At 30.9% G+C, this 26,486-nt stretch overlaps 3 protein-coding genes across 6 annotated transcripts; all 3 read left to right on the top strand.

Annotated features, from left to right (window-relative positions):
- Positions 1-938: 938 nt before the first annotated feature.
- On the top strand, positions 939-4,461 carry LOC130668248 (uncharacterized). Its single transcript, XM_057470436.1, has 3 exons — positions 939-996; positions 2,508-3,003; positions 3,079-4,461. Exons 2-3 carry the CDS (start codon positions 2,556-2,558, stop codon positions 4,236-4,238), a joined length of 1,608 nt encoding a protein of 535 aa, XP_057326419.1. The 5' UTR covers positions 939-996; positions 2,508-2,555; the 3' UTR covers positions 4,239-4,461.
- A 334-nt stretch (positions 4,462-4,795) lies between these two features.
- On the top strand, positions 4,796-10,298 carry LOC130667784 (uncharacterized). Its single transcript, XM_057469620.1, has 3 exons — positions 4,796-5,906; positions 5,987-6,482; positions 6,558-10,298. Exons 1-3 carry the CDS (start codon positions 5,793-5,795, stop codon positions 7,715-7,717), a joined length of 1,770 nt encoding a protein of 589 aa, XP_057325603.1. The 5' UTR covers positions 4,796-5,792; the 3' UTR covers positions 7,718-10,298.
- Positions 10,299-12,129: 1,831 nt separating this feature from the next.
- On the top strand, positions 12,130-25,042 carry LOC130669098 (uncharacterized). Of its 4 annotated transcripts, none has more exons than XM_057471800.1 (8): positions 12,130-12,269; positions 16,112-16,651; positions 17,923-18,046; positions 18,607-19,102; positions 19,179-22,445; positions 22,520-23,015; positions 23,091-23,215; positions 23,749-25,042. In XM_057471800.1, the coding sequence occupies exons 3-5, from the start codon at positions 17,933-17,935 to the stop codon at positions 20,336-20,338; spliced, it is 1,770 nt and encodes a 589-aa protein (XP_057327783.1). In that variant the 5' UTR covers positions 12,130-12,269; positions 16,112-16,651; positions 17,923-17,932; the 3' UTR covers positions 20,339-22,445; positions 22,520-23,015; positions 23,091-23,215; positions 23,749-25,042. The 4 variants fall into 4 exon arrangements, with proteins under 4 accessions (XP_057327783.1, XP_057327780.1, XP_057327779.1 ...); XM_057471797.1 differs by having other exon boundaries at positions 16,112-16,204; positions 16,272-16,651; positions 23,091-25,042; XM_057471796.1 differs by having other exon boundaries at positions 23,091-25,042.
- Positions 25,043-26,486: the final 1,444 nt, after the last annotated feature.

Genomic DNA, 26,486 nt, shown 5'->3' on the forward strand with positions numbered 1-26,486 from the left:
AAACATAAATAAGTAAGTGATTGCCACACATTAACTAAAAAATATATCGAACTTAAAACATGATTATTATTATATAAATATTAGGAATTTGATATAAAGAGAGTAGTGCATAATTCAAAGCTATTTTTGAACAAAATACGATTTTTTCTTCCTCACCACATTCTATATCTTCTATAAATTCCTAAATTCAAGTTAGAGATCAAATCTCTAGATTTTTCGACTAATTTCGAATACAATAAAATTAATGTTTGTCAATCTCTTTCACATAATAATCAGTTTAACTAAAATATTTTCATCATTTTCCCGTAATGAAAATAATGGGACCGATAGATCGAGCAAACATATTTAGAATTAATATTTTATTTTGCTATACAATAGATGCATCGCTTTCAAAACCGTCTTCTTCATAAATCAATAGCATTGATGTTATGAAGAAATGGTAGTGGTGGGAACTAAATGTTAAAATAAACATCAGAATTGGTCGAAAAATACATTTATTTACCACCATTTAAATAATTATTAGCCAATGGTTGTGTTCCACGGCTGATCTGAGTGACGATTCTCTTCATGATGACAAGAACGCATGCGCGTATATTGTACTTCAAACGTGTGTGAAAATAGTACGCGCATGCGTCTTCGCTTTGGGAAGAAATATACAATTTTGAAGGGACCGTGCAATATTACTATTGGCGATGAAATAAGTCAGATCATATTGTTCGGTTGAAGTAAATAGATGTTTGTCATACAGAATTCAAACTTTTTTTTTTTTTTATAATGACATTATCAAGTTGAAATAATAGTTTGATCAGGTCAGACTCTTGAAATTGTTAGTTGATGACTAGAAAATCTGTATAATAAAAATCATTATTTATAACGTCAGCCATGTGGATGATAAAGATAATTTTTTGTTTATTTCTTGTGAGTGTGTCATGCAATAACATCAAATTTCCAGACATTTCGGCCATACAAAATGACCTCATTGTTTACAAACACGTGGTAAGGAATGATAATTACACTGTAAAAAATCACCGGGGTAAGTCCAAGCGGTGTAGGTGTTAAAATTAGCGGTGTTAAATTTACCCCCAAAAGCGGTGTGAATATAACGCCGCCGCCGGTGTAAATATTCTGTACCGGTGTTAAAAAAAATTCTCCGGTGTTAAAATAACGCCGCCGCCGTTGTAAATATTTTAGACCGGTGTTAAAATAAAGCCGCCGCCGGTGTACATATTCATTACCGGTGCTAAAATATTTCACTTTGTGAATATTTTTACTTAGTCGATCACTATACTTGTTAATAAATGATATTTTTTATTAATTTTCATAAATAACTGACATTTTTTGTGATTTATAATCTTTAAAGTTGATACTTCAAGCGGACGCAGTTTGCTCCGCTTTTACACCGGTTACCCCGCTTTTACACCAATATTACTCCGCTGTTACACCGATTACTCCTTCTACACCGGTGCAATTTCATTTTTACACCGGGCGGTGTTAAAACGAGTCCATTTTTAACACCGCTCTTTTGACAGTGTACTTATATAATTAATTGATTTTGATTTATGTCTTCATCAATGAATATCATTATTACTACCAATTTCACACCTCAAGAGCAAAAGCTTCGAGTCTGTAAGGCAAAACGATATATATTTGCGCGAAACAGCCATATGTTTTTCGGTTTCTTCAATCACCGATTCTGTTGGGTTGGAAATTTCACAGAACATAAGTCTCTTTAAAATCACTGCTAATATCTGTAATTAATACGGTTCACTCCGATTGATACGTTTCTATCAAATTTCACTGAAGAGTAACATTTATTTCGGATTTCTATTAGTTTTAGTTGTATTCAATTAAAGATTTTAATCAGGGATTCTATTTCGAATATTGTTAATATAAAAGTATATATATGGCAAACGGTAAATGACCAACTCTACTGATATTTTTGTTCTCTATTCCTGCCGAGTGCAGCAGCATCAGGATCACAATACATAGACAAATTTTGACATGAACAAAAAAAACTAGCTTATATTTAAACAAATTAAAAAAAATAAAATAATAAATGTATAGATTCGAGGAGATAATATTTAACTTAATTAAAAATTTTATAATTTTTACATCTGAATCAATATTTATTTACTCTTTCTTATCAAGCATCGAGGTTTTATGATATTATATGGAGTAGAGGTATTCAGTAGAAAAAAATAATGTATGTGTCTGGAAACAAATATTCTGAATCATACGTCACCCCATACGGAAAAAATATATATCCGGATATATCCGGGCAAATCTGGAATATGTTACATATATGCAACATATTCCAGATTTGCCCGGATATATCCGGATATATATTTTTTTCAGGTGGGACGTGCGAATTGAATGAAAAATTTTCAAAGTCAGAAATAAATATTCTCTTATAATTTTCATAATAAAATCAGCATTTAAGATCTGTACTGCTTGTTCACGGAAAAAAATAATCGGTTTTCAATTACTATTTTTTTTACTTTTGACAGAGTCAACTACTCAATTTGTGTTTTACGAATGTTACAAATCCGGTTGTCATGAGTGAAAATATATTTGATGCATTTCGTGTAACTGCACCCGAATTACTGAAGAGACCTATTATGATTATCCATAGTAATTTTGAAGCCAAAGATGTTCAACTATATTTGTCTTCTTATCCAACGTACGTGTTGTCTGTACGCACCATTAAAGAATTGAAGGAACTACTTAAGAAATTAATGTGGTCACCTTTCTGGAACATCGCTTCGACATTCATCTTAGTGTTGAAGTCAGAAAAATGTTATATATCGGCCTTTCATTTACTCACGATGTTATGGGATTTTAATTTATTATCCTCGTTTGTGGTATGTCACGAGGTTGGCAATGGAACATCACTGTATACTTTTAACCCATTCACGAAACGAGCACCAGATCCGTGGATTAGTTTGAAGTTAATTGACAGGCAGATTCCGCAGTTTACTGTTTACAAACGACCATTTATTAATGGTAAATAAAAAGCCTCCAATTTTGTACTACGATTATTTCTAACTGCACTTGGAAATTTTTGTTTTCTTTTTTTAGATCTCACAACCTGTGACAATCTCAACTTTGATAAGACCAAGTTCTTGGACCGTTATCCTATTAAATTGGCTGCATCCCACAAATATCATGATTTCATAGAGCGAGGGGTATTTACTCGCATGAACATAACTCTGATTAAAACTATACTTCGACAGACAGAAAATTCAGACCCAGTTTTCGATTCATTAACTTCCGGTCAAAACGATATCAGTCAGGCCCAATATGATGTTAACGACCTGGCAAATGAATACGTAGACGTCATTCCAGTGACTGGTGAGATGAGTTTTGTTATCGTAACACAAAAAAGAACTTATATGTCACTAGTTCGTGAAATTGTTAGTGTTTTTGATCTTTATTCTGGTATCGCAGTTATCGTTATTCTATTGATTATTACCATAATGATAATACTGACTAATGGCTATCAGATTCGCTTGGCGTTACTAGATGTTCTTAAGTCGTTATTGAGTATGGGGATGGATTCACCTCTCGATCGATTCGCGATGAAAATTCTTTTTTTTACCGCATTTTTATTTGTCTTTACATTTGGTCCAGCTCTCCAAGGGCAACTATCCGCGATCTTAACACGACCACCATCTTATAACGTAGAAACACTAAAAGATCTTTACGATCATAAATACCATTTACATTATGATGAAGGTTTACACCGAAAAATAATAGAAGAAGAATTGTGGACAACCGTTGAGGATATGAGATTTCTACATCCTAGTTTAGAAGTATTTCCGTATAAGTGTCTGAAATTAGCCACCCAAGATGATACAGTTGCGTGTATTTATCCCGACAATATGACAATTAAATCCGCGTTGCATAAAAAGAATTTGTACATATCAAAAACATTTTTGTTTAAATCAATTTCTGTCTATGTGACCCGTAGGCACTGGCCCCTAAAAAATAGAATTTATAAAAGATTATTACACGCGATCGAATCTGGTTTCCTGCAAAAAATTTATAGAACTATGATTAAGAATCCACTGAAAAAAAAGAAAAAAGTTGATAGAATTAAAAAAATTTTAAAGTATGACGAAGTAGACGCGATTGATCTCGAATATTTTTATGTATTTTTTGCATTTATTCAGCTTTTAGCAATTCTTATATTTGGCATTGAATATTTGATTGCACAATATCGACGCCGAAGACAATGATTCAATTGCCCCCTTCGAGAGTTTTTATCTTAAAATTTTTATTTTTGTACTTCAATATCAACAATTGATTCACTTTTAGAATTTTTATGCAAATAAATTATACATCTTATTGCAATCTTTTTTTTTCAACATGGATGACAATAATATATATTTTCACCAGTGGGTATATATGTAACTTGCACGATATTTTCATTAACAAATCGATAAATTATTATAATACTTTTTGATGATCATTCCGTAATAATTTAGTTCAATGGACATAATTTTGCAATAGTTCCTAAATAATAAATTATTAATGAGAGAAATTAACATGAAAAATGTGTATACATTAGAAAAGTATATAGGGCAAGTTCATGATTAAATCTATCGGTACTATTTTACATTGAGTTGAAGAAAATAGTTTATTTTTAGATTACAAACAAGTGACATTTTTTCAGTCTCTTATTAGTAAATATAATTAATATTAATTTTAATAATTTACTAATACTTCTAAATAAAATTTAAATTCTCATTGTGTCATTAATTTAAATTGCATGTTATAGAATACAGCGATACAATTTAGTGTTAATAATTGAATCCATAATACGACTATAGTCAATATTTATTCCAACAATATCACTAGAATTATTCTGATCAGTTTTATAAACAAATTTGGATTGTGACTTTGTCAATGTCATGCTTACATGCAAAAAATGGTATTTTCTATATGAAACGACATTATATTATTTTAAGTAATTATCGAGCTTCTAGGCCACAGTCATGTGTCGCATGCAAGAAGAAGTATCGATGCATTAGACTAATAAAATGTACGTGTAGAACTATTGATCGTTACTTGTTTCATTTCGCAAACTGATGTGAAATATTTTATTTAAATTCGAATCTAGCTATTGACTATTTTTGATCAAATTTAGTTAATCATGAATTTTTTATCCAACACTGCTAATAAGTATTACTTTGTTTGACTGTAAAATAAGCTAAACAATTCAAATCCAGAATCATGAAAATTATAAGATGGATAAATTAATGGCCTAGTTGACTCCTGGCTTGAAGTAAATTTCTTTCAGTGTATCAAAAAATAATTAAAAGTAAAGAAAAACGAAGAAAAGCCAGATGAAGTACGTGAGTTGATTAAAAAATGTGCAATGACGCATTTATTTACCACCGAGTCAGTACTTATAAGCCAATAGCTTCATTCCACGGCTATTCAAAGTGATAATCCTCTCCATGATGGAAAAAACGCATGCGTAGATCGCTTTGTTAATCTACGCAGAAACAACGCACACATGCGCCCTCACTTGATGAAGAAATTTGTAACTTAGAAGAGACCAACAAGATAACTTTTGGTATTTAAATGAGTCAGTTCGAATTGTAATATCATTTAAAGTAGACGTTTGATTCATAAGAATGCAACTTAATCATTTCGGTTAATATTATTTTTATAAAATATCCATAATAATAAAATTGTTCGTTTAGATTAATTAGTTTAGCTAATCTAATTTATCATTACATTACCTAATCGATTTGACGTGGAGAATAACAAGTAAGCTAATAGTCATGTGGATAAAGAATATTCTTTTGCTTTTATTTTTTGTGAGCGTTTCGTGCAATAAAATTCTGTATAAAAATATATCTGCCATGCAAAATGATCTAGATGTCTTCAAACATACGGTAATAAAGTTTCTTGTATTGTCAAATAAATCTAATTTTTTTCATTTGATGTAAATATTGATTTTTTTTGCATTTATCAGAGCCAATTACTCGATTTGTGTTTTACTAATGTAACGAATCCAATTGTTATGAGTGAAAATGTAGTTGATGCGTTTCGTGTAACTGCACCTGAATTACTGAAGAGACCTATTATGATTATCCATAATAATTTTGAAGCCAAAGATGTTCAACTATATTTGTCTTCTTATCCAACGTACGTCTTGTCTGTACCAGCGACTAAAGAATTGGGGGAACTCCTTACGAAATTAATGTGGTCACCTTCCTGGAACATCGCGTCAACGTTCTTCTTAGTGTTGAAGTTGGAAAAATGTAATAAATCGGCGTTTTTGTTACTCCAACAACTCTGGTACTTTAATTTACTATCCTCGTTTGTGGTATGTCACGAGGTTGGCTATGGAACATCACTGTATACTTTTAACCCATTCACGAAACGAGCACCAGATCCGTGGATTGAAGTGAAGTTAATTGACAGGCAGAGTCCGCAGTTTACTGTTTACAAACGACCATTTATTAATGGTAAATAAAAAGCATCCAATTTTTTACTACAATTATTTCTAACTGTACTTGGAAATTTTTGTTTTCTTTTTTTAGATCTCACAACCTGTGACAATCTCAACTTTGATAAGACCAAGTTCTTGGACCGTTATCCTATTAAATTGGCTGCATTCCACAAATATCATGATTTTATAGAGCGGGATGTATTTACTCGCATGAACATAACTCTGATCAAAACTATATTTCGACAGACAGAAAATTCTGATCCAATTATGGATTCATTAACTTATGGTCAACAAGATATCAGTCAGGCCCAATATGCTGTTGACGACCTGGTAAATGAATACGTAGACGTCATTCCAGTGACTGGTGAGATGAGTTTTGTCATCGTAACACAAAAAAGAACTTATATGTCACTAGTTCGTGAAATTGTTAGTATTTTTGATCTTTATTCAGGTATCGCAGTTATCGTTATTCTATTGATTATTACCATTATGATAATATTGACTAATGGCTATCAGATTCGCTTAGCGTTCCTAGATGTTCTTAAGTTGTTATTGAGTATGGGGATGGATTCACCTCTCGATCGATTCGCGATGAAAATTCTTTTTTTTACCGCATTTTTATTTGTCTTTACATTTGGTCCAGCTCTCCAAGGGCAACTATCCGCGATCTTAACACGACCACCATCTTATAACGTAGAAACACTAAAAGATCTTTACGATCATACGTACCATTTACATTATTATGAAGGTTTACACCGAGAAATAATAGAAAAAGAATTGTGGACAACCGTTGAGGACATGAGATTTCTACATCCTAGTTTAGAAGCATTTCCGTATAAGTGTCTAAAATTAGCCACCCAAGATAATACAGTTGCGTGTATTTATCCCGACAATTTGACAATTAAACGCGCGTTGCATAAAAAGAATTTGTACATATCAAAAACCTTTTTGTTTAAATCAAATTCTGTCTATGTGACCCGTAGAGATTGGCCCCTAAAAAATCGAATTCATAAGAGATTATTACACGCGATCGAATCTGGTTTAGGGCAAAAAATTGATAGAAGTATGATTAAGAATCCACTGAAAAAAAAGAAAAAATTTGATAGAATTAAAAAAATATTAAAGTATGATGAAGTAGACGCAATAGATCTTGAATATTTCTATATATTTTTTGCATTTATTCAGCTTTTAGCAGTTCTTATATTTGGCATTGAATTTGTGGTTGCACAATTTCAGCGTCGGAGATATTAAATGATAAATTTGTTGTATAAACAAAGTCATTCATAATTCATGGCTGTTATTATGTGAAATAACATATAATTTCTCATATTATTTTTGCAAGCTTTTAGATTTTTTAAATTTGGAATTGTTCACTTTTATCTCATTTTTTTTTTTTTTTAATATTAAAGTAAGTCATGAAACATTATATCATACCGTTATGGTAATGATTACTGGGAATTCTGGGATATAGGCCCATACTTTCTGGGAAAAGTTCCCATAAGTATGGGACCAATTCCCATAACTATGGTAACAGTTCCCATATCGCATGTGAAAGAATTATGGTAACGGTTACCATAATATTATGGCAACGATTACTATAATATTATAGTAATAATGCCTACAATATATATGGGTGCCGTTCCTATAATCGACATTACAAAAAAGCCGGTTACCATGCATAATGGGAACCATTCCCATAATATATTGTAATTGTTACCATAATTTCTCTCCGTGTACTATACATTTTAAGCTTAAAATTTACTTACTATCTTTATTATTAGTCGCAATAAACACTGACAATCGTAACTCTAGTTAAGTCTTCTATATATATATAAATATATTAGGGTGATTAAAAAAAAAAAATTTAATTTTTAACTTCCCGCTAAGAAAATTGTAAAATTTCTAAAATTCGGGAAGTTATTGTTTTCACCCGGATTTTCGAAAATCGAATTATCATCAGATGTCAACGTTTTGAGGTCCTAGGAAGCTATTCTGACGATTTTTAGGATGAAGTCCGATTATCTGTGTGTGTGTGTGTGTGTGTGTGTGTGTGTGTGTGTGTGTGGATGTAAACTCTCCATATCTTTTTAATGAATCAACCGAATAAGATGATTCTTGCGGCATTCAAAAGAGTTTGTTGGCCGTCAACTTTCCTGAAAATTTTAGATCGATCGACAAAAAAGACTCTAAGATATTGAAGAAATACAAAAAAAAAAAATTTTTTTTTTTAGTTTTTTTTAAATTTTCCACAAACGGCTCGATCTATCGATTTCGAAATCTAATCAGCTCTGGAACACAATAATTTTTAATGAGACAATAAAAAAAAATCAAAAAGAGCATAAAAACTATAATCTTCTAATTGATGGATATTTGCAATTTAAATTTTCATGCAAGATCGGAAAAAAAATCGGTCTGTCAGTTGACCCTGCGGGCCAGCCCCAAAACTTCCCGCTGTTTTCGAGCTCGTTGAGCTCGAATACATTGTTGTGGATACATTTTCGAGCTCTTCGAGCTCGCAAATACTTTTGTATGCCATTGTTTTGTAAAAAACCATTTTTTAGCATTTCTTTCTCCCACGATATCTCGCGAACGAATTAACCGATTTTGATGGTTGAGGTGGCATTCGACGCGGCTTATAAAGCTCTAGAGCCCAGTCCATTTTGGAATTAATCCATCGAGCACATTAAAAGTTATCCAAAAAAAACATTTTTTAAAAAACTTTATTTTTGAAATATCTCTGAACGAGCCCTACCGATCAAGCTCAATTTTCTCTCGGCTTCAAGATATTGACAATCCGCGTCGAATGACACCTTAAAGTTCAAAATCGGTTCATCCGTTCAAAAGATACAGGTATTTACATACGTACGTACGTACATACATACATACATACACTCGGACATCATCGTGAAATTAGTCAGGATAGCTTCCTAGGACCTCGAAACGTCGACATCTGATGGAAATTCGATTTTCGTAAATCGGACCGAAACCAATAACTTCCCGAATTTTTGAAAATTTACAATTTTCTTAGCGGGAAGTTAAAAATTAGTCGGTTTTTTTGCGCCACCCTAATATATATGTATGTATAAATAATTGCTTACTTTTAAAGGAAGACAAAATTATCACGTTATCTATACATAGTTCCAAAAAATGTAACTAGAAGACCAATGATCTTGAAAAAGCATACATTGATGTGAATCCAATTTAAAGTTTTTAATATAACATTTTTTCTGAAAGAAAATATTATCCCTATGAAAAATAAATATTCAACGGATTAGTAACGCTATTTATTCGTTTTTATTATTGAATGTCTTATGAAAAAAAGAATATATAGATTTTTAACAGTTGATCTTTAAAAGTATATGTAAGATCGCAATTAATAATGACATTAAGTAGTAAACATTAATTTAAATGTAATTTGTCTTATGAAATTTCAGGTATTTCAGGTAGCAGCATAATATAAATTAATTATAAATAATCTAATTCTTGCACTCATTTTACCGATTGTTATTATAATAATTAATATTATTTTTTGATAATTATTGCAATTCTGTAAGAAATGTTTATTGTTCCAATAGAGTTATTGACAATGAAGAGTGTGAAGTCTTGCATAAGTATTTTTGGATTTATTTTTGTTATATTAATGAGGTGTTGTCTGCATATATGCTTGTTAAACTTTTCGTTCAAAATGTCGCCTTTTCCTGTAACCGATAAATTATGTAAGATACATTCAAATATGATGTTAAATTAATTTAATGTACAACTTGTCATCATTTCATGTTATAGAGTTATCATATTAATGTACTCAGAAATAGTTTAATGTGATCAATAAAAAATTGCACTAATTAATTATATGAAAATGCTCGTAACAATCACAGTTCAACAGTTCGTTAGTACAGTTATTAATGATTACATTTATTATATCCATTGAAATAATTTTAGGATTGAGCTCTGATTGTTGTTAAGATGAAATATTATTTAATCTCTATGCCCTGCTTAAAAAATCTGATAGATTCTTATAGCTTTATGTATAAGACCCTATACTTAACTATAGCACTTCTCTAGAACTCATTCATTCTTATAAAATCTCTATGGGAATTTATGAGAATTTATTTGATTCCATGAGATTTTCTAACCCGGGAAATCATTACAATTCTGTCAATGAGTTTTAGAGATATTATCAATAATTAATCTTCATAAAATAATTATCTATTTACTTTTTTCAATATTTTTTATTGTTTACTGTTATCGATTATTGAAGGAACATTTTTTTGAGCTCGAAACCAAAAGAAATTTGTGATGGAAGTCTGCAAGGTAAGTTGATTTCGAAATTTTTTTTTGTTTTTACTTATTTCTTGGTCCAGTCAAGCAACAGTTATGTTATTATTCAGAAATTTTTATAACCCTTTACTTTTTATTTATCTCCTATTAATGTCTTTTAATTTTTTTTTCTGGATTTTAAAAATTTTTTGATAAAAAACTTCAAATTTGAAAATAACAGATTTATTTTTAGCTATCCCGGGTCAAAAATAAAACTTGATTCAGGCTCGCTTCGCCTTATTCTCTTTTGAAGTTATCGATTTTCCGACGATTTTTTGATAAGATCTCGACTTTTTCGACTTAAATTTAATTTTTTTTAACTTTTTGAACTTTTTTCATCTTAGTTTCAACTTATTCGTCTTTACTTCGAGCACGATAGTCATTCATCTTACTTTTGACTTGCTAAACCAAGTCGAAAAAAAGTCATTTATTCGCCTTAATTTCGCCTTAATATTTAAAAATTATTTCACCTTAGTTCTGACTTTTTCGACTTAGAATTTAAGTCGAATAAGTCAGTTGCGACTTGATTTAGACTTTTTCGCCTTACATTTTAAGTCGAATAAGTCTAAAACAAGTCAATTTCGACTTGATCTTGACTTTTTCGTCTTAAAATTTAAGTCGAATAAGTCTAAACCAAGTTAATTTCGACTTGATTTCAACTTTTTCGTCTTAAATCGTGACTAAGTAAGCCAGTTAAGTCTAAACCAAGGCGAATACTTAATATATTTCATACCTCCGTAAAAAAAGTCGAGTTTGTCTTGTGAAAAACGGCTCCACATTTCGACTTGGTAATCCAAGTCTAAATCAAGTTTTATTTTTGACCCGGGATGAAACTCTCTATTTGTTCACTCGATTATTATGATGACCGTTTCTCGTATTTTTATGGGAGTTTTGTTGGTTACGATGTTTCTGTGTAATTTCATCCATTTCAATATCATAAGAGACATCGATACACTAAATAAAATATGAAAACCGTCTAATGACTATACATATAATAAATAAAAATACTTTGTTATTACTAATTTAATTTTTTAAATAAAATAATCGGTGACACGCTTAAATATCCGCGGACAAAATATCCGCGACAAAATATCCGCAAAAAAATATCCGCAGACAAAATACCCACACGACAAAATAACCACACGACAAAATATCCGCGGAAATAATATCCACAGACAAAATATCCGTAAAAATATTTAATTGATGAAAATTCAATAGATCAAATATATGTCGATAAAATGAATTACCCTTAATTAAAAATCACAAGTTGCGACATCTAGTATATTTAAACGAAATTATATTTAAGTTTTCGAGCAACATATGTTTCGTGTAATCTATGCATTCCATGATTGCAAAAAAATTATTGTTCTTATTACGAATGTTTTTTATCACGTATTATTTAATCTCGTAATGCCACTGAAATTCATCGTGTCGCAAAAAGGAGGAAAACAGTTATTGCTCAATGATTATATATATACACGCAAAAGTATGTATTTTATTACACACACAAAAAATTTGTGAAAAAAGGGCGTTATCTTTTACACTATTTTATGTATGAGTATATTTTTCAAATTGCAAACATACAAAATTCGTGAAAAAACAGCGCTATGTTTCACACCTTTAATATCGTCATTTTGAGGATATTCTGTCCGTAGATATTTTTTCCGCGGATATTTTGTCGTGTGGTTATTTTGTCGTGTGGTTATTTTGTCGCGGATATTTTGTCCGCGGATATGTTGTTACGCAACCAAAATAATCATATCAGTTTTATATATTATATTTATTAATTATGATTATTATTGTCTCTCCGAATGCTTTTTAAACTTCCCGCTAAAAAAATCGACGATTTTCGAAAAATTCGGAAGTTATTGGTTTCACCCCGATTTGCGAAAATCGAAATTTCATCAGATATCGACGTTTTGAGGTCCTAAGAAGCTATTCTGACTATTTTCAGAATGATGTCCGAGTGTCTATATGTATGTATGTATGTATGTGTGTGTGTGTGTGTGTGTGTGTGTGTGTGTGTGTGTGTGTGTGTGTGTGTGTGTGTATGTGTATGTGTGTGTGTGTGTGTGTGTGTGTGTGTGTGTGTGTGTGTGTGTGTGTGTGTGTGTGTGTGTGTGTGTGTGAGTATGTGTGTGACCGGCTTATAACTTTTTAACTCATGAACCGATTTGGATGGTTAAGGCGGTAATCGAAAGAGCTTGTTGGCTTATAACTTTTTAACTTATGAACCGATTTGGATGGTTAAGGCGGTAATCGAAAGAGCTTGTTGGCCATCAACTTTTCTGAAAATTTCAGATCATTTGATCAAGTAGACTCGAAAATATTGGCAAATTACGAAAAAAAAATTTTTTTTATTTTTAGTTTTTTATTGATTTCTCAGATACGACTCGAACCATCGACTTCAAAATCTAATCAGCTCTAGAACTTGACAAAACGCATCGATTACCGCCTTAGCGATCTCAATCGGAGTATTCGTTCGAGAGTTATCGCGGGAGAAAGAAATGGTAAAAAACGGTTTTTTGCAAATACCTTCGAAACAACTGAACCAAACAATTTCAAAATTTTATCAGCTCTAGAACTCAATAAAATACGCCGATTGCCGCCTCAACCATCAAAATCGGTTAATTCCTTCCTGAGATATCGTGGGAGAAAGAAATGCTACAATCGGTTTTTTTCGAAAACAATGGCACACAAAAGTATTTTCGAGCTCGAAGAGCTCGAAAATGTATCCACAACAATGTATTCGAGCTCCTCGAGCTCAAAACAGCGGGAAGTTTTGGGGCTGAACCGCAGGGTCAACCGATAGACAGATTTTTTTTTCAATTTCCATCATTAAAAATTAGTTTAAACGCTGAAAAATATATTAGTTATTGCAGTAAAATAAAAGTTATGAATGGTTATAGGCCATAATATCACATGCGGAAAAAATATATATCCGGATATATCCGGGCAAATCTGGAATATGTTACATATATGCAACATATACGTAACATATTCCAGATTTGCCCGGATATATATTTTTTTCGTATGGGATCCAATGTAAAATTATCAATAAGTCATTAATTTTCTCCATAGATAGATAATTTTTTTCAATAGATATTATTGCATTGGATATTTTATGATGGATATTCTGACCGGTCACCTTATGAATAAATATTACATTGAAAAATTGTCGCGCTTCTAGGTCACAGTTACGTGCAAGAAGAAATAGCAATGAGTCAAACTAAAAGCTGAACCATGTAACACTATTGATCATATTCTATTATATACACCTGAAAAAAAAAAAATAAATCGGTCTATCGGTTGATCCTGCGGGCCAGACCCAATACTTCCCGGCAAACGACGCGTTTTATTGAGTTCTGAAGATGATCAGATTTTGGAATTGATTTATTCGACAACGGTTTCTCTTGAACGAATAAACCGATTTTGATGGTTAGAGTGGAATTCGATGCGGCTTAGAAAGTTTTAGAGCTGAGTAGATTTTGGAATCAACCCATCGAGCACAATACAAATTATCAAAAAAAACATTTTTGAAAAAATTTTATTTTTGGAATATCTCCGAACGCAAGCTACCGATCAATTTGAATTTTCCACAGCTTTGAGATATTGACAAGCCACGTCGAATGCCATCGGCTCATCTATTCAAAAGCTTCAGGTATTTACATACATACGTACAAACATACATACATACATACTTACATACACTGAAAAAAATAATCGCTAGCTGCTAGCGATTTTTTTCTTTAGCAGCTAGCAATTTTTAATCGTTAGCTGCAAGCGATTATTTCGCTAGCGGCTAGCGATTTTTTCTTTAGCAGCTAGCGATTTTTTCTTTAGCAGCTAGCGATTAAAAATCGCTTGCTGGAAGCGATTATTTCGCTAGCTGGAAGCGATTTTTTCTTTAGCAGCTAGCGATTAAAAATCGCTTGCTGGAAGCGATTTTTTCGTTAGCAGGTAGCGATTAAAAATCGCTTGCTGGAAGCGATTTTTTCTTTGGCAGGGAGCGATTAAAAATACTGTTTTTATCATTGAAATAAATATATAAATATACATATTCAAATATATTTATACATATTTATAAATATGTATTTATATTTATATATATTTATATATATATACGTGTATATATATATGTGTGTATATATATATATATATATGTGTATATATATATATATATATATATATATATGAATATATATTTATATATATGTATAAATATATATGAATATGTATATTTATAAATTTATTTCAATGATAAAAACAGTATTTTTAATCGCTCCCTGCCAAAGAAAAAATCGCTTCCGGCAAGCGATTTTTAATCGCTATCTGTTAAAGAAAAAATCGCTACCTGCTAGCGAATAAATCGCTTCCAGCAAGCGATTTTTAATCGCTAGCTGCCAAAGAAAAAATCGCTTCCAGCTAGCGAAATAATCGCTTCCAGCAAGCGATTTTTAATCGCTAGCTGCTAAAGAAAAAATCGCTTCCAGCTAGCGAAATAATCGCTTCCAGCGAGCGATTTTTAATCGCTTGCTGCTAAAGAAAAAATCGCTAGCAGCTAGCGAAATAATCGCTTGCAGCTAACGATTAAAAATCGCTAGCTGCTAAAGAAAAAATCGCTAGCCGCTAGCGAAATAATCGCTTGCAGCTAACGATTAAAAATCGCTAGCTGCTAAAGAAAAAAATCGCTAGCAGCTAGCGATTATTTTTTTCAGTGTACATACACTCGGACATCATCTTGAAATTATTCAGGATAGCTTCCTAGAACCTCAAAACGTTAAAATCTGATAGAAATTCGGCTTTTGCAAATCGGACCGAAACCAACAACTTCCCGAATTTTTGAAAATTTTCAATTTTCATAGCGGAAAGTTGAAAAGTAAGTTATTATATAGGAGCTAAAGGGGAAAGTGATATGAGAGAAATTGAGACGACCTGACTTATGTTAATAGAGACTTGAAATGTGCCATACTTCCAGAACTGCTAAACTTACCTTATCCTTATCTACAAATCGCATGTAAGCATTTGTTAAAAAACAATTTTTTTTTTTTCATTCTGTTTGATGGTGTCTCATTGTTTCCTTTTGCCCTATCTTCATAAACACATTGACCTTTATGAATATCTGTAAATCTACTCGGATATATTTACTTATTTGAGATCACAAAGTCGAAGTTTTTTTATTTCTCTTTACTAAATTCTGAAATTTCTGACGATATGAAAATTTGAAATCTTTTCCATAATCCGAAAACTCGATCATGATGGTAGCATACATTTTTTTATGTATCGTTAAGTTTGTTAATTGTGAATATACAGTATACATTTTTTCAGCTAACCAAAATCGATTGAAGTAATTGTGGAGCTTCACGATCACGCTCATGCACAAGAAGAAATAGAGATGGCTCGAACTAAAAGCATATATATGTAACGCTATTGATCGTATAATATCCTCCGTACATTTATTTATTATAAAATATTCTTCCATTGACAGATTTAACGCTACGAAAATAAAATTTATCTAATAATAAAACTACTCATTAATTGATATCGAAGCTAGCGAAAGAGTTAGATCATGTAATAAAGAAAAAGAAGAAGTGGTTAGACTCTGAATGACAAATTTACCATCGATGCTGTCACTTTGATGTTTGGAAATATTTTTTATTATCGCTTAATGATGAAAATTACATATATTATACAGAAAACCAATTTTGATTTAGTTAGAACATAATACAGTCCTGAATATTTTCTACCATAACCTGAATAAAATCCATTTGTCTGTTATTATAAATATGGATTTCGCACGATAGGTTTTGATACAAATCAATATTGTGTGGTGCGATTATAAAGCTTTTAGTTCACAAACATAAACAAGTAAGTGCTTGCGATACATTAACTGAAAAATGTATTGAACTTAAATATATACCGAAAGATTCAACTACAAACGAAATATATTTTATAGATCATAAATTATCATAAAAATATTTTTCATGTATATTAAATTTACCGCTTATTAAAACATAACTAATATTCTATCAATATTATGAATTTGATATAAGGGGAATAGGGCAGAATTTATAACTATTATTTAACATTAAAGTTAAAGATCAAATCTCCAGATCCTGTCTACTAATCTGTAGTCAATAAAATCAACATTGTCAATCTCTTTTAAATAATAATCACACAGTAAAAAATATTGTGTAAAATCAACACAGTTTGTGTGTTAAAAACGGTTGACACAAAATTTGTGTTGAAATTTCGACACAAACTTTGTGTAACCGCTTTTTAACACAAAGATTATGTTGAAATATCGCCACAAGAGGGCGCAAAGAATTCCACAGTAATACCAAAAATGTATTAATAAAGAGTGTATAACACATTTTTAATGTTACAAAATAAAGTGACACAAACTTTGTGTTAGTTTAACACACTACAATTTTTAACACAAACCGTTTTCGACACAAATACACAATATTTTTTACTGTGCAGGTTGAGTAAACAATTATCATCATTTTTCATTAATAGAAATAATTAAACCGTTAGACTGATAAAAATGTAGACGGTCTGCGACTACTGATTTATATTTTAAACATTTTTAATCTGACAAAATATTTATAGTTAATATCTTATTTTGCTATACAATAAATTCATAACTTGTAAAACTGTCTTCATCACAAATCAATACAATCGATGTTTAAAAAAACGGTAATGGTGGGAACTAAATACTAAAATATACATCACAATTGGTCGAAAAATACATTTATTTACCACCATTCAAATAATTATTAGCCAATGGTTATGTTCCACGTCTGATCCGAGTGACGATTCTCTTCATGATGACAAGAACGCATGCGCGTATATTGTCCTACTAACTTGTGCAGAAACAGTTTGCGCATGCGTTTACACTTTGGGAAGAAACATACAATTTTGAAGGGACCGTGCAATATTACTATTGGTGCTGAAATAAGTCAGATCATATTGTTCGGTTGAAGTAAATAGATGTTTCTCATACAGAATTCAAATTTTTTTTTTTTTTTTTTTTGATAATGACAATATCAAGTTAGAATAATAGTTTAATCAGGTCAGGCACTTGGAATAAGTTAGCTGATAACTAAAAAATCGTTATAATATAAATTATTATTTAGAACGTCCGTCATGTGGATAAACAAGATCATTTTAAGTATATTTTTTGTGAGTGTGTCATGCAACAAAATTGAATATACAAACATATCTGCCATACAAAATCAACTTATCGTTTTCAAACACATGGTAAGTAATCAAAATTATTATGAGAATTAATTCATTTTTGTTTATGTCTCCATCGACGAATATTACTATTACTATTAATTTCATACCTTACGAGCGACAGTTTTGAATGTGCAATGCAAGACAAATCAGCCATATTTTCTCGGTTTACTTAATCAATAATTCTGTTGGGCTGAAAATTTCACAGAATATGAGTCTGTTTTTTTTAAATTACTGCTAATATTTCTAATTAAGAATTACGATTGAATCCGGTTGACAATAATGTTTTTGAGCTCCTCGAGCTCAAAAACAGTAGAAAGTTTCAGGGCTGGCCCGCAGGGTCAACCGTTTTTCAGAATTTTTATCGAGCATCAAGCTTTTAATACTATTTTAAATAGATGTATTTATGTAAAAAAAAAGTTATGTTCCTGTAAACAAATTTTCGGAATAATACGTCACGTGTTAAATGAATTAATAATTTTTATAGTCAGAAATAAAACTTCTCTTATGTTTTCCATTATAAAATCGGCATGTAAGATCTGTTCTGCTTGTTTTCAATACTATGTTCTTTTTACTCTTGACAGAGTCAACTACTCGATTTGTGTTTCACTAACGTAACGAATCCGATTGTTATGAGTGAAAATGTATTCAATACATTTCGTCTAACTGCACCCAAATCATTGAAGAGACCTATTATGATTATCAGTACTAATTTTGAGAACAAAGATATTCAACTACATTTGCATTCGCATCCAACATATGTGCTGACGGCACAATCAAATATGGAATTTGGAAAACTCCTTATCAAATTAAGAAGCTCACGTTTTTGGAACGTTGCTTCGACATTCTTCTTAGTTTTGGAGTTAGAACAATGTGATGAATCAGCATTTACTTTACTTTTTATACTATGGAAAGTTAACTCATTATCCTCGTTTGTGGTATGCCATGAGATTGGCCGTGGAACTTCACTGTACATTTTTAACCCATTCACGAAACGAGCACCAGATCCATGGATTGAAGTTGAATTAATTTACGAGCCAAATCCACAATTTACAGCTTACAGGCGACCCTTTTCTAATGGTAAATGAAATTCATTCAAGTTTTTACTATAATTATGTTTAATGGTACTAGGAAATTTTTTGTTTTCTTTTTTTAGATCTCACAACCTGTTACAATCTCGACTTCGATAAGACCAAGTTTTTGGATCGTTATCCTATTAAAGTGGCTGCATTCACCAAACAACGTGATTTCATAGAGAAGGATGTGTTTCCTCGCTTGAACGTAACTGTGTTGAAAAATATATTTCAACAGGCGAACGATGCAGATCTGGCGCATAATTCATTAATTAACGATGAAACCGATATCAGTCAGGCCCAATATGATGTTAACGACGCGGTAGATGAAGATATCGATGTAATTCCAGTGACTATGGATATGCGTTTTATCATCGTAACACAAAAAAAAACTTATAGGTCACTAGTTCGTGACATTGTTGGTGTTTTTGATCTTTATTCAGGTATCGCAGTTATCGTTATTCTATTGATTATTACCATTATGATAATATTGACTAATGGCTATCAGATTCGCTTGGCGTTACTAGATGTTCTTAAGTTGTTATTAAGTATGGGGATGGATGCACCTCTCGATCGATTTGCGATGAAAATTCTTTTTTTCACAGCATTTATTTTCATTTTCACATTTGATCCAGCTCTCCAAGGGCAACTATCCGCAATTTTAACACGACCACCATCTTATAACGTAGAAACACTAAAAGATCTTTACGATCATAAGTACCATTTACATTATTATCAAAGTTTACACCGAGAAATGATAGGAGAAGAATTGTGGACAACCGTTGAGGATATGAGGTTTCTACATCCTAGTTTAGAAGCATTTCCGTATAAGTGTCTGAAATTAGCCACCCAAGATGATACAGTTGCGTGTATTTATCCCGAAAATATGACAATTAGAGATGCGTTAGAGAAACAGAATTTGTACATATCAAAAACCTTTTTGTTTCAATCAAATTCTGTATATTTGACCCGTAGGGATTGGCCCCTAAAAGATCAAATTCATAAAAATTTATTAAACGCGATCGAATCTGGTTTCCACCAAAAATTTGATAGAAGTATGATAAAGAATCCACTCAAAAAAAAGAGGAAAGTTGATCGAATTAAAAAAATTTTAAAGTATGATGAAGTTGACGCGATTGATCTTGAATATTTTTATGTATTTTTTGCATTCATTCAGCTTTTAGCAATTCTTATATTTGGCATTGAATATTTGATTGCACAATATCGACGCCGGAGACAATGATTCAATTGCCCCCTTCGAAAATTTTTATCTTAAAATTTTTATTTTTTGTACTTTAATGACAATAATTGATTCACTTTTGAAATTTTTATGCAAATAGAGTAAACTTTTTTTTTCAACATGGACGATAATAATATATATTTTTACCAGTGGGTATATATGTAACTTGCACGATATGTTCATTAACAAATCGATAAATTATTATAATACTTTTTGATGATTGTTTCGTAATTATTTTGTTCAATAGACATAATTATGCAATTGTTTCTAAATAATAAATCATTAATGAGAGAAATTAGCTTGAAAAATGTGTATACATTAGAGAAGTATATGGGGCAAGTTCATGATTAAATCTATCGGTACTATTTTACATTGAGTTGAAGAAAATAGTTTGTTTTTAGAATACAAACAAGCGACATTTTTTCAGTCTCTTATTAGTAAAAATAATTAATATGAATTTTAATGATTTACTAATACTTCTAAATAAAATTTGAATTCTCATTGTGTCATTAATTTTAATTGCAAGTTATAGAATACAGCGATACAGTTTATTGTAAATAATTAAATTTATAATACGACTAGCCAATATTGATTCAAACAATATCACTTGAATTATTTTGATGAATTTTTTAAACAAATTTGGATTGTGACTTTGTCTTCCAATTTCAACAAATTTAGTGATTGCTACAAATATTATTCAATAACGAGAGAAACAGAGTTATTCTGCACATAAATCAATATCGTTAGAATTACACTCGGAGTTTCAATGTCATGCTTACATGCAAAAAATGGCATTTTCTATATGAATCGACATTATATTATTTTAAGTAATTATCAAGCTTCTAGGCCACAGTCATATGTCGCATGCAAGAAGAAGTACCGATGCATTAGACTAATACAATGTACGTGTAGAACTATTGATCGTTATTTGTTTCATTTTGCAAACTGATGTGAAACATTTTATTTAAATTCGAATCTAACTATTGCTTTTTTCGTAAATTTATTTAATTATGGATCTTTATTCAATATTGTAAATTGGTCGCGTTAATAATTCCAGAAGAACTTAAATTTGTATACGCTCATTACCTAGTATTAGGAAACTCTCTAAAGTTAAAAGAGCGTGTAATTTTATTTTTATCGTCAATCCTTCCATTGACGTTTTTAATAGCTAAAAATTGAGAAAACTAAATTTTGAAAACCAATATGACATTTAGCATAAATTATACGCCTTTTTGGCTTTCAAACTTTATTTTTCCTATCATCAGTTTCAGGAAAAGTCTACAATATGATTAGCAGTAAAAAATAAAATCATGCACCTTTTGGTTTTCAATTTAGTGACTGAAGCCATAAGAGCGTATAAAAATCTAAGTACTTTTGGAACTTGTGACGCAAAGCATTAATTTAATCAACTATACAATAAGCAAAATAATTCAAATCCAGAATCATCAAAACGTAGAATAGATAAATTAATGGCCTATTTGGCACCTAGATTTAAATCAACGTCTTTTAGTATATCAAAAGATGATTGAAAGTTAAGAAAAAAGAAGATAATCTAGATGGAACACGCGAATCGATTGAAAAATGTGCAATGACGCATTTATTTACCACCAAGTCAGTACTTATTAGCCAATAGCTTCATTCCACCGCTCTTCAAAGTGATAATCCTCTTCATAATGGAAAGAACGCATGCGTAGATCACTTTGTTAATCTACGTGGAAACAACACACACATGAGTCCTCACTTGATGAAGAACTTAGTAACTCAAAAGAGACCGAACAATATAACTTTTAGTGTTCAAATGAGTCAGTTCTAATTGTACTATCACTTTAAGTAGACGTTTGTTCTATAGGAATTTGATTTATTTATTTTCGTTAATATTATGATTATAAAATATCAATAATGATAAAATTCTTTGCTCAGAATAATCAGTTTAAATAATTTAGTTTATCATTACAAAATCGATTTGCCGTGGAGAATAACAATTAATCTGAAAGTCATGTGGATAAAGAATATTATTTTGTCTTTTTTTTTTGTGAGCGTTTCGTGCAATAAAATTCTGTATAGAGATATATCTGCTTTGCAAAATGATCTAGTTGTCTTCAAACATACGGTAATAAAGTTTATGCGTTATTAATTAAATTTTTTTTTTCATTTGATGTAAATATTGATTTTTGCATTTGACAGAGTCAACTACTCGATTTGTGTTTCTCTAATGTAACGAATCCAATTGTTATGAGTGAAAATGTAGTTGATGCGTTTCGTGTAACTGCACCTGAATTACTGAAGAGACCTATCATGATTATCAATAATAATTTTGAGGCAAAAGATGTTCAGCTCTATTTGCCTTCGCATCCAACGTACGTGTTGTCTGTACGGACGATTGCAGAATTGGAGGAACTCCTTAATAAATTAAGGCGCTCACCTTCCTGGAACATCGCGTCAACGTTCTTCTTAGTGTTGAAGACGAAAAAATGTAATATATCGGCGTTTTTGTTACTCTCAAAACTCTGGTCCTTTAATTTATTATCCTCGTTTGTGGTATGTCACGAGGTTGGCCATGGAACCTCACTCTATACTTTTAACCCATTTACGAAACGAGCACCAGATCGGTGGATTAAAGTAAAGTTAATTGACATGCAGATTCCGCGGTTTACTGTTTACAAACGACCATTCGTTAATGGTAAATAAAATGCATTCGCTTTTTTATTATAATTATGTCTAATTGTACTTAAAAAATTTCTTTTCTTCTTTTCAGATCTCACAATTTTTGACAATCTCAATTTCGATAAGACCAAGTTTTTGGATCTTTATCCTATTAAAGTGGCTGCATCCAACAAATATCGTGATTTCATAGAGCAAGATGTATTTCCTCACTTGAACGTAAGTGTGATCAAAACTATGTTTCGACAAACAGAAAATTCAGACCCAGTTTTTGATTCGTTAATTTACGGTAAAAAAGATATCAGTCATAGTCAATATGATGTTAACGACCTGCCAAATGAATACGTAGACGCAATTCCAGTGACTTACGACTTGAGTCTTGTCATCGTAACCCAAAAAAGAACTTTCATATCTCGTGTTCGTGAAATCGTTAGTATTTTTGATCTTCATTCTGGTATCGCAATTATTATTATTCTATTAATTATTACCATTATGATAATATTGACTAATGGCTATCAGATTCGCTTGGCGTTCCTAGATGTCCTTAGGTTGTTATTGAGTATGGGGATGGATTCACCTCTCGATCGATTCGCGATGAAAATTCTTTTTTTTACCGCATTCTTATTTGTCTTCACATTTGGTCCAGCTCTTCAAGGGCAACTATCCGCGATCTTAACAAGACCACCATCTTATAACGTAGAAACACTAAAAGATCTATACGATCATAAATACCACTTGCATTATGATTTAAGTTTACACCGACAGATAATAAATGAAGAATTATGGACAACAGTTGAAGATATGAGCTTTCTACATCCTGGTTTCGAAGTATTACCCGATGATTGTCTTAAATTAGCCACTCAAGATAATACGGTCGCGTGTATTTATCTTGAACATTTGACAATTAAACGCGCGTTGAATGAAAAGAACTTGTACATATCAAAAACATTCTCATTTAAAACAAATTTCGTTTATGTGACCCGTAGGGATTGGCCCCTAAAAGATCGAATTCATAAAAATTTATTGAATGCGATCGAATCTGGTTTCCGGCAAAAAACTTTTAGAAGTTTGATTAAAAATCCACTGAAAAAAAAGAAAAAAGTTGATAGAATTAAAAAAATTTTAAAGTATGATGAAGTAGACGCGATAGATCTCGAATATTTCTATATATTTTTTGCATTTATTCAGCTTTTAGCAGTTCTTATATTTGGCATTGAATTTTTGGTTGCACAATTTCGGCGTCGGAGACGTTAAATAATAACTTTGTTATTTAGATAGTGAGTTTTTTTCTATGATTGATAGCTGCTATATAATAACGTATAATTCTTCCTATTAATTTGAGTAAGATTAAAAAATTTTCGAATAATTCGAAACTTCGAATAATCCGGAAATTCGAATTATTCGATTCAAATTACGAATCAAATGATTATATTGCATTCGATAGGAATTCGATTCACACACCTCTATATGTATATATGTCATTATTTGCTTTTAAGTGGAGACAATATTATTATCTTATCCACCAATGATTCCAAAAAATCTAACTAGAAGATGAATGATCTTAAAATAACGTCAATTGATGTGAATCCACTTTGAAGTTTTAAATATAACATTTTTCCTGTTATAAAATATTATTCCTATTTAAAATAAATACTTAATGCATTAGTGACACTATTTATTCATTTTTACTATTGACTGACTTATAAAAAAAAGACCATGTAGACTTTTCACCGTTGATCTCTAAAAGTATTTTATAGATTGCGATTAATATGTTAAATTATAAACATCAATTCAAATATAATTCGTTTCATGAAGTTACAGATAATGGCATAATATGAATCTATTGACGTTTATTACCGAAAAATATAAATAATTGTTTTTTTTAATAATTATCGCAATTATGTAAGAAATTTTTAGCGTTCCTGTGGAGTTATTGATAATGAAGAGTGATGCGATATGTATAAGTTTCTTCGAATTTATTGTTGTCCTAATAAGATTTTCGTATATTTATATGATTGTTAAACTGTTTGTTTACCATAGTGACTTTTTGTGTAACAGATAAATTACTTCAAATACAATAAAATATGATGTTAATTAATTTAATGTACATTTTTTCGTCATTTAATGATGTAGAGTTATTGTATTAATGTACTCAGAAATAGTTTAACGTGATAACTAATAAAATACACTAATTAATGATACGAAAATGCTGACAACAATTATAGTTCAATAGTTTATTAATGCAAATATTAATTATAAAATTATCATTTCCGTCGAAACACTTGTGGGATTGAGCTTTGATTGTTGTTAAAATAAAATCTTATTCAATCTCCTTAATCTCTTTGATTGTCAAGATTTTTCAAATTCTGTCAATAAGGTTTAGAGATATCATTAACAAACAATCTTTAGAAAATTATTTTTTGTTAACGTCCTATATATTTTTTATTATCTACTGTTATGGATTATTACAAAAACATTATTGAGCTCGTAACCAAAGGAAGTTGGTGATGGAGGTCTGCAAAGTAAGTAGACTTTGATATTTTTTTTTTTTTTACGTATCTCTTGGTAAAATCAATCAACTGTTTTATTGTTATCCAGTGATCTTGATAACCCTTTTTTCATTTTAAGCTCCTATTAATGTCTTACATTTGTTTTTCTAAATTTTGAAAATGTTGCCTAAAAATCCCCTCCCCACCATCAGCACTTCCCCTACAATATATTCCCCTCGAGCGCCGAGGCGCACGCTAAAACGAACACATTGCGCAGTAAACATAACCTCAAAAAAACGTGCATTTAAAGTTAGCGCTCGAAAACTGAATTGTGATTCGTCACTCGAGAAAGCGGGTGGGGGAATATCCAGGAACCTTTAAGCAATGTATCCTGGAACCTATAGACAGCGAGAACCTTTAGGCAGAGAACCTTTAGACAGAGTCGACTGTAATGGAATTGATAGCTGACGTCAGGTTTTCCGTTAGCGATTGTAAAATTATCATACCTTTAGACTTAGTTAGGATTCACTGCAATACACATCAATTTTGACAGCTCCTGCTGCCTAACTCGAAATCCTCTATAACTCAAAAACTCTATAACTCGAATTTTTTTGCCTCTCCCTTGGAGTTCGAGTTATAGAGGTTCTACTGTACCTTTTTCTGAGGACAAATACTTTTGAAGTAGTATATATACATATATATTAATTACAAAATAAATAGTCATAACAGCATTGAGTTTTTCATGTTTTTTAAAATTTTTTTATTGTTTTTTTTTTTATCATTACAATATTTTATGGTATACTGTCGTATCTCTTAACCATAACATCGTTATCACTAACGCCATTCACACATATGATTAATAATAATTGAAAGAATACAAGAAAAAATATAAGAAAACTTGTTAAAAATTACAATAATTCAATAATTTACTTATTAATTCTCTAAAACATTACGATGACGTTAGTGATAAGTTACATCATGGTTTCGTTCTTACAAATTAT

The sequence above is a fragment of the Microplitis mediator genome, chromosome 5 (genome assembly GCF_029852145.1).
Source record: "Microplitis mediator isolate UGA2020A chromosome 5, iyMicMedi2.1, whole genome shotgun sequence".
In the NCBI taxonomy this organism is placed as follows: Eukaryota; Metazoa; Arthropoda; class Insecta; order Hymenoptera; family Braconidae; genus Microplitis; species Microplitis mediator.